Source organism: Artemia franciscana, chromosome 7, assembly GCF_032884065.1.
Source record: "Artemia franciscana chromosome 7, ASM3288406v1, whole genome shotgun sequence".
NCBI lineage: Eukaryota > Metazoa > Arthropoda > Branchiopoda > Anostraca > Artemiidae > Artemia > Artemia franciscana.
This window is the reverse complement of record NC_088869.1, coordinates 22,657,690-22,674,830: the sequence shown is the minus strand read 5'-3', so window position 1 is coordinate 22,674,830 and position 17,141 is coordinate 22,657,690. Positions and strand designations below refer to the sequence as shown.

Below are 17,141 nucleotides of genomic sequence, written 5' to 3'. Positions count from 1 at the left end.
CCCACGAAAACAGTACCTAAGGTGGACTTTGTAAAAAAAAAAAAAAAAAAAAAAAAAAAAAAAAAAAAAAAAAAAAAAAAATATGCATATCTTTCTCTTTCTGTGTTTTCTCTCTTTTTTAAAGTCAAAACTCATACTGTCTTTGCGAGAAAGTGATGAAGCTGTTTTTAGTATGTGATCACTAAGGACCTAGAGGTTTTTCACAGGATATTGCTATATAAACAGAAGGTGTCCATTTCCTGAGATCGTTAACACCTACAGCTTAAATTATTTTAACACTTTTATGGAGCTCAGAAAACTTAGACTCACAGGTGATAATTAGCTAATACCTAAGGAAGTAAATCTGCTTGCGTAAGTGGAACAGGATACATAACAGCTATTATGCTTGCCTGGAAACCCAGAACTAAAGAATAGAACGACAAAGAGTATCCAAGGCACCTCCAAGATTAGTCCTTCAAACAGTAAATAAAAAAACAAAAAACAATATAGATTAGTAAGTTATCAACTCCTAAATGCTATACCACGTAAGCTAAACTACTTTGATATTACCTATAAGGTTAGGTTATATATTTTCAATATAATAGGGGTACAACCACTGAAAAATTATATATTAACACAGAATATGCACACATAAAAGAAAGGAAGGAAGGAAGAGAAGATGATGAAAAGAAGTGAAGTAGAGAAAAACGAGAAAAGGTCTTGTTGGCGACAAAAAGGGCGTAAATTTTCAGCCCATCTTGGTTGTCTTAATGACCATGCCTTCAGATATATGTTCTTGCTCTCAGCCTGCATCTTAGATCGGACTCTGCGCGGTGTTTTATTGAGACAGATATTGAGTCAGCTGTGCGAGTTGCGGCAACATTTGAATTACCTAAATTTATTTAGATAATTATTTATCCGAGACACCTCCAAGATTAGTCCTTCAAACGGTGAAAAAAAAAAAAAAAACAATACAGATTAGTTAGTAATCAACTCCTAAATGTTTTACCATGTAAGCTAAACCATTTGATATTACCTATAAGGTTAAATAGTTTTTGATAGAATAGGGATACGACCACTGAAAAACTATAGCAATGCAGAATGTGCACACATACAAGCAAGGAATAGAAGTGAAGTAGAGAAAACGAGGTTATTCTATCACCTATGGTCACTTTTGGACTTATTAACAGTGCAATATCGAGAAGAAGAATCACAATTGATATATATATCTGCTAAAGGGTCTTGTTGACGACAAAAAATGCATAGATTTTCATCTTTGGTGGGCTATACGTTCTTATACTGTACTCATTTTCTTACTGAAATGGTTAACAATTAAAGATGTCCTTTACTAGGTGCTTATTGAGCCTTTGATTTAAATAAATAAAAAAGCTAGTTTTTCAACTGAATGTATGGAGAGACATAAAAACTTAAGACAAACAGAAATTACTATGTTATGATGGGGGTTGTCCCTTCCTAAATTACATAAAAAAAACTAGTTTTTCTAACTGAAAGTAAGGAGCGACATTAAAACTTAAAACGAACAGAAATTACTCCGTATATGAAATGGGTTGTCCCCTCCGCAATCCTTCGCTCTTTATGCTAAAGCTTTTAATTGTTTTAAAAAGCAGAATTGTGGTAAAGAGTCAAACTTTAGCGTAAAGAGCGAAGGATTGCGGAGGGGACAGCCCATTTCATATACGGATTAATTTCTGTTCGTTTTAAGGTTTAATGTCACTCCTTACTTTCAGTTAGAAAAACTAGTTTTTATGTAATTTCTGAACGTTTTTGAATTAATGCATGTTTGATTTTGGCTCTCCACACATAAATTATTAAAATGAAATTTAAATTTTAATTCCTTTTTTGGCTAAATGGTTTTCTCTTAGTTCTGATCAGACGATTTTGAGAAATAAGGGATGGGGAAGGAGGCCTAGTTGCCATGCAATTTTTCGGTTACACAAAAAGGCAACTATAAATTTTAATTTTTAACGGATTTTCTTATTAGTAAAAAATATACGTAACTCAAGAATTAACTTACGTAACAAACTTTTATATTCTTAAATTTTTATTATGTATATGAGGGGGTTTGTACCCTCGTTAATACCTCGCTCTTTACAATAAATCGTAAGTTTTGTGCCGATTCTTTAAGAGTGACCCCTGAATCAGAAAGGCCGTAGAATAAATAGTTGAAATTACTAAAAATACTATAGCATAAAGAGCGAGGTATTTATCTCCTCCTAAATACCTCGCTCTTTATGCTAAAGTATTTTAGAACCCCTTATATGCGTAATAATCTCTGTTCGTTTTAAGTTTCAATGCTACTCCTTACTTTCAATTGAAAAAACTTTTCCATGTTTGTTTTTTCATTGTTTTTTTTTATAGTAATTTTAGAAAATCCTGCGCCCTTTTCATTGAATTTTTCTTCCCCCATGACATATTTCTCCAAGGAAAGCTCCTCCTACATAGCCCCCTCCCCTCAACCCCACCCCCAAAACCAAAAAAATCCCCTGAAAACGACTGTACACTTCCCAATAACCATTATTATATGTAAACACTGGTCGAAGTTTGCAACTTGCAGCCCCTCCCCCAGGGACTGTGGGGGAGTAAGTCATTCCCAAAGAAATAGTTATTATGGTTTTTGACTATGCGGAACAAAATGGCTATCTCAAAATTTTGATCTGTTGACTTTGGAGAAAAAATGAGCGTGGGAGGGGCCTAAGTGCCCTACAATGTTTTTGGTTGCTTAAAAAGGGCACTAGGACTTTTCATTTCCGTTAGAATGAGCCCTCTTGCAACATTCTAGGACCGCTTGGTCGATACGATGACCCTTGGGGAAAAAAAAAACAAACAAACAAATAAACACGCACCCGTGATTTGTCTTCTGGCAAAAAAATCGAAATTCCACATTTTTGTAGATAAGAGCTTGAAAATTTTTCTATAGGGTTCTCTGATACGCTAAATGCGATGGTGTAATTTTCGTTAAGATTCTGTGACTTTTAGGGGGGTTTTCCCCTATTTTTCAAAATAAGACAAATTTTCTCAGGCTCGTAACTTTTGATGACAAAGACCAAATTTAATGAAACTTATATATTTAAAATCAGCATAAAAAATCCGATTCTTTTGATGTATATTTTAGCATCAAAATTTCGTCATTTAGAGTTTCGTTTACTATTGAGCAGGGTCGCTCCTTACAACAGTTCGTTACCACGAACTGTTTGATACCTCGCTCCTTACGCTAAAGTTTGAATTGCTTGAGCGTAAAGATTAAAATTACCATACTCACAAGGTTCAATATATTTTTATAAGACACATAAAGAAAGACAAAACTTCTTTGAGACCCCACTCAAGGCTTAATGGCCTTGAATTCACAATAACGTTTACAGGGAAAAATCGCTCGCAAACCACACAAAAAACCGCACAAAAGACTTGGCTATTTATCAAACACTTGTTATTTCTCCTTACTAGATTATATTGGTGATATGAAATTAAAAAAAAAAAAAAAAAAAAAAAAAAAAAAAATGCTGGAATATTCTTTCGCTGAGCTTTTGAGACACTGAGTAAGTGGCAATACTTAAAATTGGAAGACGGTGAGTTCCAACTTTTTGTATTTTCATGAATAAGTTAAATAAAATCGTCCCCTCTAAATTCCTAAATTTATACTTTGCCCGCCCCCCACTGGACATTTGCATGAATTAGTGTCAATGGCTGTATACCAGTATCGATGCTTGTTTGAAAAACAAGATAGCAGCCGACCGTGAAAACACTTAAAAACAAAAACGGAACCGGATAGTAAATACAAATTCTAGCACTGAAGAATAGGATTAATCATTTATCTATTCAACTGTATGATAAACTGTTGAGCTTTTTCGTGAAGAAGAAGAAAAATAGGTACAGAAATTAATGTCTACATTAAATCTTGTGTTGTATGGGTGGACATTTAGATTTGGCTAAAATACATTTATTAGGATCTTCATAACAAAATCAGAGAACTGCCTTTGGCCCTTTCCTTAATTTCTGGGAATTTAGGTGACAGTTTGAAAGAATCTAACTTCAAAATGAATATCTCAATATTAACGTAACACGCAAGGGTTGTCCAGACGAAGTAAAGAAGATAGATAGAAATAAAATTCTTTAATGATTTTAGAATAAAACAAATTATTACATGGATTTATCTTCCTCTATTAAGGTTAATATAAGATAGATTTGGAGAATCGCGCTAATTATTACAAGTATTATTACCGAATTCTGAAACTGCACCTCCCTGCAAAAGCGTACCTTGTAGACCTTGTAACATAATTGACCACTTTTTTTCTCTTACTAAAGTGAAAAAGAAATCATCAGTGCAACAGCACAAACACAGAAAAAAAACCCACACCCTAAAACCAAACATAAAAATATAAACTATAAAAATAATAATAAATAATAAAAAATATATAAAATATAATAAACAATGAATTGCAAATAATATATATATATATATATATATATATATATATATATATATATATATATATATATATATATATATATATATATATATATAAAACAATTAAGGACAGAAGGACAAATGAAGACTGTTTTCCTACTTTAGTAATACTAAGTTTGAAGTCTTTTTATGCTGTGAGTACCCCTAGGTGAATTATCTTCAGATAAAAGTCTGTTAAACTTTATGCTAATTATGTACTAACAATTTTATCTAAGAAATCCAATATCATTATTAACAATTATACTTTTCTGTAATCTTTGCCATCCTCATTCATTTAGCGAAGAAAACTTTTGTATTACTACTGAAATCTTGTCGTTCTCAAGTTTGATCCTTGCAAGCCATAGCATTCAAAATTGGAGACATATGCAGGGAGATGGGGCTTTATACCCTGCCACACCCCCGAAATCATAAATTCTCCAGAGTTTTTGGGCACTTTTTATTCAAATTATTGAGTAAGACATATTTTTATTTTTATTATTATTATTAGATACCCCCCTAAAAAGGTCCCTGCGTTAATGGCTGTTCAAAGCTAATAATCTGAAACGTATAATTTCGGTAAACCAAATTCGTACAATAGCATTAATTTCTAGGCCCCTTTTTCATGAATAGGCTCGCCTAATAGCCATGGGATAGAATAGATGAACGAAGAACAATTTCCTAGGTTACATAATTTATGTATAAATACTTTATGTTCTATACTATATGTTCACTACATGTATACTATATGTTCTATTATTTTTTTTAGTTCCTTCATGGTCTGCAGTGGCACAAATTCATGGGAATGTAGGGAGGAGGCGGTAATTTTCGGCTTTGGTAGTATATATTTTAGCTGATAAGCAATAGTCCATAGTATCAGTATTGAAAGTGGACAATATAGATTCGGACCACAATTTGTGCGAATGCACGTCTTGTGAGTACAACTGAGTACTCCCTTATTCTGTGGTAGCCTAAGTTCTAAGGTACATTATCAGGGGTGTAATTTTCTATGGGGCAGGGGGGGGGGCACCCAGGCCTTACTTTGCAACGATTTTTCAAGAGTGAAAAGGCCCTCAGCTAGAAGGGCTTTTCAAAAGCCTAGAGAAGGTATATGCCTTGAGAAGGACTTGTAGAGAAAGAAAGATGCTAAGAAAACAGTTACTTCTTCATAATATCCAGAATAATTGTAGATATCACATTTTCCATGCAACCTTGATAACCTTTATCCCCCCCCCCTTCTAATGTGAAAATTATCATTTGGGCTGTATAATCGCACATTTGGATTGGGGTAAAGTATAGTGGGACTGCATGTAAAATTGTTAGCTACGATCATTCTGAATAATATGAAGCATGAGTTGTTTTCTTAAGCTGTTTCCTTTTTCACAGGTCTTGCTCTAGGCTTATATTTTTTTTCTTTTGATATTTATTCCACAATTATGAGCTTGTTTGTTATCTTTCTTTCTTTCCGTTTGTTTTTTCAGCGGATTCTGTTAAAGTGATTTATGTAAACTCTCTCACAAATACGGAGTGTTTAATAACAAACACTTGGTGTTTGTAGACAAACGAGAAAGTATTGCCTTTATTTGTAAGAGCTTGAATTTTTTCACATTAATACTTTCAGTTAAATCCTTTGGCAAAAGCAGAGTAATACATAGGATCCCAGAAAATTACACAATATACATTTTTCCTTTATTCTTATTTGCAATACATGGCTTTTATCATTTGTCTCCATTTTCCTTCCGTAAACATTTTAGAAAACATTTAGTAAACATTTTTCCACTTCAAAGTTTGAAATCAACAATATTCCGAGTTTTGCAATTAAGTTCACAGCAAGTGACTACCTAAATTCTATATCAATAGCCAATCAGATTTTAGATCGATCATTGTCTCCGCCCACTTAAGAAAGCTCAAAGAATATTAAGTTGGAGTTTCGCGCAAGTTTACCGAGTGACGTCCTCTTCTGTTTGAGTTCTCTATTAAACAGTCTGTAAGCCTACATGGTTAAGAACTGAGCAAACTAATTCAGTGCAGTGCCTGTTGCTAGTAAAATATTAGCTAAGAAAACAAAATCTTTGACACGCAATTTGACAATTCCTAGTGTAAACTTTTCTAAGGAAGATGTTGTCAGAAGTCCCGCCTGGGACTATGTTGACCCAGAAGCTTTACTCAGATGGACATAGTGCAAACACATCAAGTTTAGCGTATTCTTCTGCTATGGCCAGTATGGGCATGATGCCCCCAGCCTCTCAGCAAATCTTGCCTAGTCTGGGTACTCCAACCTCACTTCACTCCATGACATCCTGTATGACTCCATCAACACCAACTGGAACATCATATGGGAGCATGAACGGAGGTATAGCCCCCTCTATGCCCCCCATGAATTGCATGGGTAACTCAGCTTTAGCTCCAGTTTCTATGAATAGAAGTGATCCTCGAAATAGCGTCGCTGAAGCAACCAAAGCTTATAGAAGAAGTTATACCCATGCTAAGCCTCCTTACTCCTATATATCTTTGATTACAATGGCAATTCAGAATTCAACTACTAAAATGCTTACCCTTTCTGAGATATATCAATTTATCATGGATATTTTTCCCTTCTATCGGCAGAATCAGCAAAGATGGCAAAATTCAATCAGACACTCGCTGTCTTTTAATGATTGCTTTGTTAAGGTAAGTTTGAGGCTTTTTACACGACATAAGAAAATAACTAGTAATAATCCTTCAGATTATAAACATATAAGTAATAAAAAAGCTAAAGAACATATACAAAGCGAAAGATATTATAATAATAAATTTTCAATGAAAATATTACCGAAAAAGTATTTTTCAAAATCTAAGGAGACAAAATCCCCGCAATTCTCCCACCAATTGATACCTTTATTCAAGTGCTTTGATCCTAATATACCATTGTTTCTCTGCAGAATGCTGAGTAATATTAAGAATTGAGTATATATTAAGGTTTTATTCTGAATCTTTTGTGTTTAAGTTTTACTGAGTGTTAAAATTAAAAGCGCAAAAATGGTACAACTATTCCCGCCACTGAATCCAGACGTTAAATAATATTGTCCCTTGAAAACTTATTTCTGTGGAATAAAGCTTAAAAAAAAACTCATTCTTAAGTCACTCGCGCCCTTAAAAGTTCAAATTTTTATTTGAAATTCTTCTAACTTTAATCCAAAATGTAAATTTTGCTCAAAAGAAAGTTTTTAAGATATTTCAGGAAAAACTTTATTTAGTTTCCTTTTAATGAAATGTTGAGGAAATTTAACGGAGAGGGTACTACTCTCTCAGGGCACTCAACTGTAAAGCCTTTCCTGGTCCTTGGTTGTGGAATTTCTTTTATCCGTCGGCAAATCATACTGTTTTGTTTTCCGTTTGTGATTTAAAAATATTTCTTATTTTTTCATTTTGCCGCAATAATGAAATTAACAGTTTTTTTTTATTTAGCTCATACGAAGTATTTTCATTAAGTTTTAATAAAAAAATAAATATGAAAAGTTTTTTTACTACTGAAAGTGAGGGGCAGCATTAAAATTTAAAACGAGCAAAAATTATTAAGCATATGAGGAGTTTACCTCCTCGTAATACCTCGCTCTTTACGCTAAAGTATTTTTAGTTTTTTCAACTATTTATATTACGGCCTTTGTGATTCAAGGGTCATTCTTATGGAATTGGGACAAAATTTAAGCTTTAATGTAAAGACCAAGGTATCGACAAGGGCTGAGCCCCCTCATATACGCAATAAAAACATACGAATATAGAAGTTCGTTACGTAAGTTAATTCGTAAATTACGTATATTTTTTACTAATGAAAATGTTCGTTAAAAATTAAAAGTTCTAGTTGCCTTTTTAAGTAATCAAAAAATTGGAGGGCAACTAGGCTTCCTCCCTTGCTCCTTTTTTCTCAAAACCTTCCGATTAAAACTATGAGAAAGTCATTTAGCAAAAAAAAAAATTAATTTGCAAATTTTGTTTTAATTATTTATGTGCGGAGAGCCAAGATCAAAACATGCATTAATTAAAGAACGTCCAGAAATTAAATAAAAAAAAGTTTTTTTAAATGAAAATAAGGAGCGACATTAAAACTTAAAACAAACAGAAATTACTCCGTATATGAAAGGGGCTTTTCCTCTTCAACGCCCTGCTCTTTACGCCAAAGTTTTTTACTGTTTTAAGAAGTAGGGTTAAGAGAAAGAGTCAAACTTTAGCGTAAAGAGCGAGGCGTTGAAGAGGAAAAGTCCCTTTCATATACGGAGTAATTTCTGTTCGTTTTAGGTTTTAATGTCGCTCCTTACCTTCATTTAAAAAAACTTGTTTTTTTATATTTAACTTTACAACAAAAGTGCCGACGGTGTTCAATAAGAAATTATGCATCCATACAAGAAAAAAAGGAGACCCTGTGAGACATTGGTTCCTTGTTGCAGTGTTGTGAAATCTCTTTCCAAATTGTTATATTTTATATCTCATAAATATATCTTTTAGTAACTGAAGATGTTAGTCATCATGTTAGTAACCTAACATGGTAAACATAGCTGTCAAAGGATGGCACTTTTCGAATGTCTTGTTTTTAATTCAAAATTTGCTAAAACAACGGAATCGATACTATTAGATAGCAGACAAAATGTTTTGTTATGGCGTAAATTATACACAAAGCAGCACAAAAGCGGTCTAGAAGCAAAAACAAAACTATTTATGTTTTTAGTTGTTGGCAAACTAAGATAAAATTGACTGTTTTTAGACTCTCATTTGCGTAATTGACTGTATTTGCACGACTACCGTCAAGTTAACTGTGGTTCCTTGATATGGTTCTTAAAAGGTCCAAACGTCAAAGATTTGCTTCTTTTTCGCAAGGCAATTGATGGATTGAAAGGCCAAACTTTAAAATAATTTTTTCTTTTAGTTACCAACGAAAATCCCAACGTCCTTAAGTTACTATGCGCTAACTTGGATGTATTTTTTTCCTAATTCTCGCTTAAAAATTCAAAAGAAACAACAAAATTACCCCCTCCTAAATTTTGGGAATACAATTTAGCCCCCTCTCCTTATTTCCATGAATTAATGCTACTGATCATTAGCCCTGATCCAAAATTGATGACCCTTTTCTCTTTTATTTCCTTTTCAATATGTCCTGATTTTTTATACCACCATTTTCAAATACAATGGATCAACTCCAACTATTGTAGGTTCTTGAAACTTTCTTCACTCTTAATTTGATTTGATTTCGACAACTGAAAGCATACGCCTGAATTTAAACAGTTGAGTCTTTTTCATACAGATGAATGGCAACACAATTAACTTTAAGAACACATACAGGCATGTTTATATTTTGTCAATGCTTTGCATCTGTTAAAACACAGACAAAAAGGAGGAAGAAGTTTAGAAGTTTAGGTTTGAAATATGAAGTTGTAAACTGTGTGGTTTTGGAAATACTCGCATTAGCAAATATTTCTAGGAACGGTTAGTGTCTCTGTTTATGTTACGAATATATCAGAACTACTTTTTAGAAATTAATTAAGTTTTTCAAAATTCCCATCCCCTGATGAGCTGATTGTTCGTTTTGTGATCTTCAAACTCATAACTTTAACAAATTCATCTAAAATGTTTGATCACACCGGTAAAATGTTTTACCGCATTAACCCTAACTTGGATGGCACAGGGATAGAATCTGACATCAGCCGCCAAAATGTTGGTCTTCGCAAGAAAGTAAAAATTTTTTAAACCTGGCATACAATATTGTGTGAATTGCTTTTTAGAAAAGGTCAACGCAAGCAGCTTAATCACAATGGTCTTGAGGGACTTTTTAAATACAACTCTGCAATTCTTTCGAGTTTGGTGAAAAGAGATGTTATTTTTCTAGCCCCTTTGATGTTGAGTCTCCAAGCTCCTTTTTGGTTACCTTTTAGTGAATGCCTCGTTTATGCAGGATAGCATATTTATTTTTTTCAGAGAGGAAGAAGGCTGGGAGAAGCTTGTAAAGCAATTTTAAGAAAGAATAAAATATTGAAAACAAAATTTGCTTGAAGAATTTCCTATTAACTAAATATAAGCAAATTTGGTGTTTTTTATTTGTATTTTGGCATTCCAAGGGTTGGGAGGGGGGTGCAATATGCACTCTTAATTCTCCTCTAGGCAAGCTTCTCTGAACCAGTTTAGTTTTAGTGCAGGGTTCAGACGTAGCGGTTTATTGTTAATAAAATCCTTCCAGAATAACACGTTTGACCTCTGTTGGACTTAGCGCTCCCAGGCAAGGCAATATAGCGAATCCTTTTCAAGCAACTTAAGTTGGTTTAAAGTACCAATTTTCATAGACCTTTACAGAACATTAGAGATGTGGGACATTGGGCAAGGAGCCATTAGTCCCTAAGCTAAGACAACCTTCAGGAAAAACAGATAAAACTTCAATGTGTCTATGAAATAAAAACAAATTTTCAAAGCTGTTCAAAGGGGGAGGGGGTGCCGCGACTTGGCACTTTGATTAAATTTTTCTTTTTAATTCGGCTTTTTTCTAATATTTCAGTCGGTAAGGCGTGCTGTAATTAATTTTTCCGTTGACACCCCCGACCCAACCCAAGCAACGGCTCAGCTTCTGCGATTTTGTTAATGCCATGAAATTACTGAAACTGACACGTTTTATTCTTATCTTTTCAATTACTTGTCAAATCGTTACTTAAATAAAGTTCTTTTGGTTTTCAATGTACTCTACAAAGAAATAGAAATAAAATGACTTTTAGAGATATTACAGTCGAGGCAGAAGTTGTAACTTCTTTTTTTATTTCGTTGACTTATCCTAAATACTTGAAAAATATAAATTTCAGATTAGTGACCAGAAATAATGATAATATCACAACCCTGAATGTTTCATATTTTCGTATTTCTCTTGGTGTCTCCCTTCATTTTGAATCTAAGATAAAAAACTAAAAGAAAGTTAAAGAACAGAATACCTGAAAAAAAAATTGTTAACTGAAAATATAAGAAAAATATTGGATATACTTATTTCTTTTATGGACATGAAATTGAAAAATATGGTATTTTTTTCATTCAATTCCGCTCAGACTGGAAGCACAGTCTGATTTCTCGAAACCATTGAAAACAAATACAATTTTTACATTTGGGATTTTTAATTTGTTCGTCTCCAGATTAATCTATAACTTTTACTGAAAAAATACGAAATAACATATCAAATATAATACAATACATAATTTATTACAGGTACCACGGACACCTGATAAACCTGGAAAAGGATCATTTTGGGCCCTCCATCCAGAATCTGGAAACATGTTTGAAAACGGGTGCTACTTGCGACGGCAGAAACGATTCAAGTGTGATAAACAGAAAGACCCCAATAGGCCCAGCAAATCTTGTCGTAAGTCAACAAATTCAGAGTCTCAAAATGACTCAGATGACTCAAATGACCAGAAGCCGATGCTTCCAGATCGTAGTCAAGTAACCAGTACATCACCATCAAAAGTTGTTGGCCCGAGTGAAAACATAGACCCGATTGATCACGTAATGCAACCCCCAATTCCCACTACTGTTACACAGCATGAAGCCCTGTCCCAGTGTGATGATCGCTATGACAAATATGACAGATACGAAGTTCCTCGATTTGATCGTTATGGGGGTTATGAGCGGTACGATGAGCAACAACAACGATATCTTATGTCTGACGCCGTATTTAGTCAACAAGGCCAATTTTTCGCCTCAGGCCTCAGTTCCATCCCTCCTCTCCGAGCCGACGGATACATGCCAAATCCCCATCCCTTTTCAATTCAACGTTTGCTACCCGGTTCAATTGACGGCAAAAGTGACTTTAAAATGGACTATAACTATGACCCAAGTTCAGCTGGATTTTATAGCTTTCATGGTAGTGGATATGGCGGATATGGGTCAAGTGTTGCACCTAGTACTGGTGGATTGTGAAACAGTGATCTCTGGCTCGGAGCGAGCAAATCAAAGGTAGCTAGATCTGACAGTGCAATATGAACGAAATAACTAATGCAGAGCTCTATTATAGCAGAGCGCACTAAGAAGGCAGTACATATGAGCATTCTTATGTTGAAGTTACCTTAGGGAGGGCATTGGTTACTGGGTTTGAAGTTGTTAATGAAGCATTCCATTTAATGTTAGTGTGTTTTTAGCGGGTTTTTCGTTTTGTTGCAGAGTTGAGAAAGTGCTGAATTAGATACGTATGTTAACTAAATAATACATAACATTTCAACTTACAAATACCTTTTCGGTTTCTTTCGTTTTCTTTTTAGTTTAGCCACAAAATCAGGAAGTAATGCAATGTACTTATAAGCTGTAAATAATAAGATAAAACTATAATAATAATATTATAGCTCAATTATACCACCCAAAATATGTTGAAGAAGTTTTATTGGAGTTCTTTTTTAAACACAAGATGTTTGGTCACAGTAACTGCATTTTAACATGCAACTAGTCATGGTATTAAACTGTTACCAACTGTTTGGAGAGTTTCCCCAAAAGATGAAAAACTTTCCGGAAACAAAAATTCTTTATACTGCAGGATCAGTGTAAACGACCATATATTCACCGTCAGCAAGCTCGTTGGTAACTTTAAACAGGGTCTGGAGCCAGGATCTAGTGAAACTTACCAGATTTAAAATTTGCAGGCATGGGTATCCACCCCCTGTTAGCCAACTAGGCTAACTATAGCAGTGCCTAAGTTAGGTAATCAATCCAGGAGTTTCGCAAGTAAAAACTGCAAATTTTCATTTATTTTATTTGTTTAATATATGTTCTCTATTTCGGCAGGTTTAATGCAATATGACTGAAGTAAAAACTGCTAATTTTCATTTATCATATTTGTTTAATATTTGGTCTCAATTACGGCAGTTTTAATACAAAATGACTAAAGTAAAAGCTGCAAATTTTTATTTATCATATTTGTTGAATATTTGGTCTCTATTCTGGCAGTTTTAATACAATACGATTGACTATTGTTTCCAAGGGTTTAAAAGCCATAACCACTTAAACTCTTCGGTACCCCCCCCCCAGCACTACCTTAAAAACAATTCAACATATTAACAATAATAAAATTGAAACACAATCTGAAACTTGCGAATTTGACTAACTGCATTATACAAAACAATAATTATGTCTGTTATTTGTTTGAAGCTACTTTACAAGGATTATATTTATGTTTTTCATTGACTAAGGGTTATCAATTGTGTTTATTTATTTATTTTTTTTTAGATCAAGGCAACGGTTTGTCCAGGCTTTAGTTTTTTTTTGGGGGGGAGGTACAAAAAACTTTCAGAAACACATCAAAAATTTGTTTAAATGCTTTTTTGTTACATTTTTACGAGTCAAACTAAAGTTTGAGGGGGGGGGGGTGTCAAGACCGATAATATCCACCCCCTGGTACCGGCTTGGATCAAGGCTATCTGAACTCAAAATAAATAAGAACGTCAAGCAGTTCAATCGATGTGAAATGACGATTCTTGAAGCGTGGCAAATTCTTGGATATCAGCCTCAAATCAATCTCGCGGAACAAAGATTTGCTTCTATTCTTGGAAGACGTAATCCATCTAGCATGTACTCTCACATATACATGTATTTCTTATAGAAAATTCTTGGGGTATAAGATATTAAAACCACATATAAACTATGCTTATCGCTCAGTCCAGCGCTAAATTCTTCAGGAATTACGTTTGAAACAAATCGTGATATACTAACTTGGACTAAAAAGAAGCCAAAACAAAAAGATTGTTTCTTTTATTTTTCATCAGTTTTCACTTTGTTTGTAAAAGTAAAGCCAAACACAAAGGATAATGCTGGCTAAGATATAAAGAGAAATTAATAGTTTACAGCTTATCTGTCAATTTTTCCGTAGTTCTTTATCAAATACAAATGGTGTCCAAGAGTAAGAGAGGGGGGATGGTTAATGTTCACCCTCATAGAATGTCAAAAATGAAAAAAAAAAAAAAAAAAACACCCAGTTTACGAAACATGAAAACAAATATGAAACCATTTTCGGCAGACAATTTTGTTAAAAGATGAAGGGCCGGTGACTCCTTCATATTTACTTAGGAGAATTTCTGGTCGGTTTGTGTTTTGACTTCATTGTTCACATTGATATGAAAGATCTGTTTTTTTTATTCTTATTTTTGCCGTACTCTTTGTCTGTTTCAACTTTTGTTATAATAAGTAATTTGTAAACTACAGGATATTGTGCTAAAAAATGAAATTTGCCACAGCATGGATTTTTTTTTTGAGAGCCGAAAGATTTTATGAAGATTTTTGATACCTCGAGCCAAAATGTTATCGTATAATATTTCACAGATGATGAAAATTGCCGTTTACGACGTGAAACAACAGAAAACGACAATTTATCGAGACAATATCTCTTCTACTAATCAAGAAGGTAAAGGAAGGTAAAGGTAGAACACTTTCTTTAAAAGAGTTTTCTCCCGTTTTTCTATGGTTATAGATACTCCCGCCTGAAAAGGGTACAGCCTTAAAAAGTCATAGAAGGGGGCTCTGAAACTAGAAGTTAGGTTTTAAGCAATATTTCAGTATTTTAAGGTGGGAAGGTCTTTTGGAACACTTTTGAACGTGTACGCCTACTCTTTGGTGTGGATAAACAAATAAATGTATCTTCCATAGTGAAACTTGAAATTTGAATACGATAATAGCAAACTGCCATTTCTTCAGGAACCATTCTTAGTAGTTGATCAATATCCCTTCAAGTGAAAGGAAGTAAGAGTTATATTCCCCTGCCCTTCAAATTCATCCCTGTATAATCCAGCATGTTCGTGCAGTATTTCTTCATTTATGTTAATACATATATTTCTGTTTAGTGTTTTTTAATCTGCTCCTTTCTGAAATACAGCCCTTGAGATGTATTTTGGTAAACTCTTTCGTAGCCCCCCCCCAAAAAAAATGTAGAAGTAACACAATTCTTGCTTTTTAAATAATCGGTTCCTGGGAACTTTGGATCAGTCCGTTTGTCAGTATTCTCATCTCTTATCCAGACTCTTCGTACAAGACAAGATTCAATCTACTGCAGAAATAAAAGCCCGAGACCTCTTTCACCCTTCTCCCTTTATTTTCCATAAAATTCGTCTTTTTCATGTTTTTGATTTACTCCAATTCCTCTATAAACCCCACCCTGAAGTAAACTTCTCCATAGGTCCCTAGTTAGTTCTCATTTATATATTATTTATGTGTTCTTTATTCAAAGGAGTTGAATCAGCACCATCCAGAAGGGGGGTGGCAAGCTGCCCCGTGCACCTTGGCTGGGGGTGGGGTTGCTGGGGGATTGCCATTTTGATAAAATATTTCCCTTTAATTCGTTTTTCTTGGGCTTATATTTGAGTCAGGAAGGGATGCAGTGATTAATTTTCCAGTGGGCACCAACAGCCCTAGGAACAATTCTGAGTTGAATTAATCAATAACAATTGTTTATGGTTAAATTGGTTTCATCGTAGGTCATATATTTATCCTTTAATTATGAGTTTATAGATAATATCAAGTTATACTATGCATGTTTTCGGAGTCTTAACCAGGGCCGTATTTACCTTCTTGGAGGATTTAGGTAGAATTCACAAGGGGTTGCTTAGATATCTTGAAATTTTAGCAAGTTTCAATATCCCCCATAAAATGATCAGTTAGGTTAGGCTGACCTCGATGACCTTATTAGCTGCTTATATGGTTTTTGACAGTGCTCGATTTTTGCTTTTAAAATTACCATGCACAAACACATTAAATAAAAATATAACGAACTTCATGTTTCCCTTTAACATTACAGCAAATGCTCAACCATAGATATAATTCAACAATGTTTGTACGTGTTATTGCCAAATATATTGAATTTTCGGATTTGCCAATTTTTGTTACTTTCATTATTACATTTGCCATCACTTATGATTTTATATAGACACAATACAACTCTTTCAAATCAGCGTCATCTAAAGAAAAGTCCCTCCTACTCCCACTCACGCATACCCTGTTGAACTCACTCATATTTACAGTTGAACTCACTCAATAACGCGTGACATGTCTACCTTTCTGACCCACTTTAGTTCAAGCTTCTGGTGCAGTTCTCCCGAGTATATTTCCGTGTGTGCAAGGTTCCAGTGGTGCAATCTACTGGGTGTAATCTTTGTGGGTGGCAATCTTCCAATAACAAATATTAGACAACGGCTATTAAAATTGCATAAACATGGATCCTACGAAGAAAGACACTCAGTACACCCACTTCTGTCTAAAAAAAAGAAAAAAAGGAAGTTTCCTTCAAAGTGTTGAGACTCCACTTTACCCTAATTAGGAGCAATATTAAACCTTTAACCTACTCCAGAGAGTGTGAGGATTTATTTTATTTTTGACCTAATTGCATTTATTTGTTTTTACTTAGGCTTTTAATGCTTGGTTTAGACTGAGCAAAAATTACACTCAAAACTTTGCTAGATTTAATTGAATTGCCCCTTCTCCAATAGATTTTGAAAAATTCTTTTTGCATATATCTTCATTGAAAAAAAAAGGAAAAAAAATCTATGTCCCCTTACATCTTTGTTAATTTATGCCCCCATTTCGTCACTACAATTGAATAATAATAATAATAACAGTGAATTGAGGGATGAACAGGCATGAGTGTGCCAAATTAATTCGGGGAGAAATATTCGAGAAGGGAGGAGAAAGGCCGCGAGGATTATAAACAAAATGAAGAAATCAAATATGT

At 34.0% G+C, this 17,141-nt stretch overlaps 1 protein-coding gene across 1 annotated transcript; it reads left to right on the top strand.

Annotated features, from left to right (window-relative positions):
* The first annotated feature begins 6,380 nt into the window (after window positions 1-6,380).
* Window positions 6,381-12,664, top strand: LOC136028999 (silk gland factor 1-like). Its single transcript, XM_065707001.1, has 2 exons — window positions 6,381-7,108; window positions 11,648-12,664. The coding sequence occupies exons 1-2, from the start codon at window positions 6,557-6,559 to the stop codon at window positions 12,356-12,358; spliced, it is 1,263 nt and encodes a 420-aa protein (XP_065563073.1). The 5' UTR covers window positions 6,381-6,556; the 3' UTR covers window positions 12,359-12,664.
* The last annotated feature ends 4,477 nt before the right edge of the window (window positions 12,665-17,141 follow it).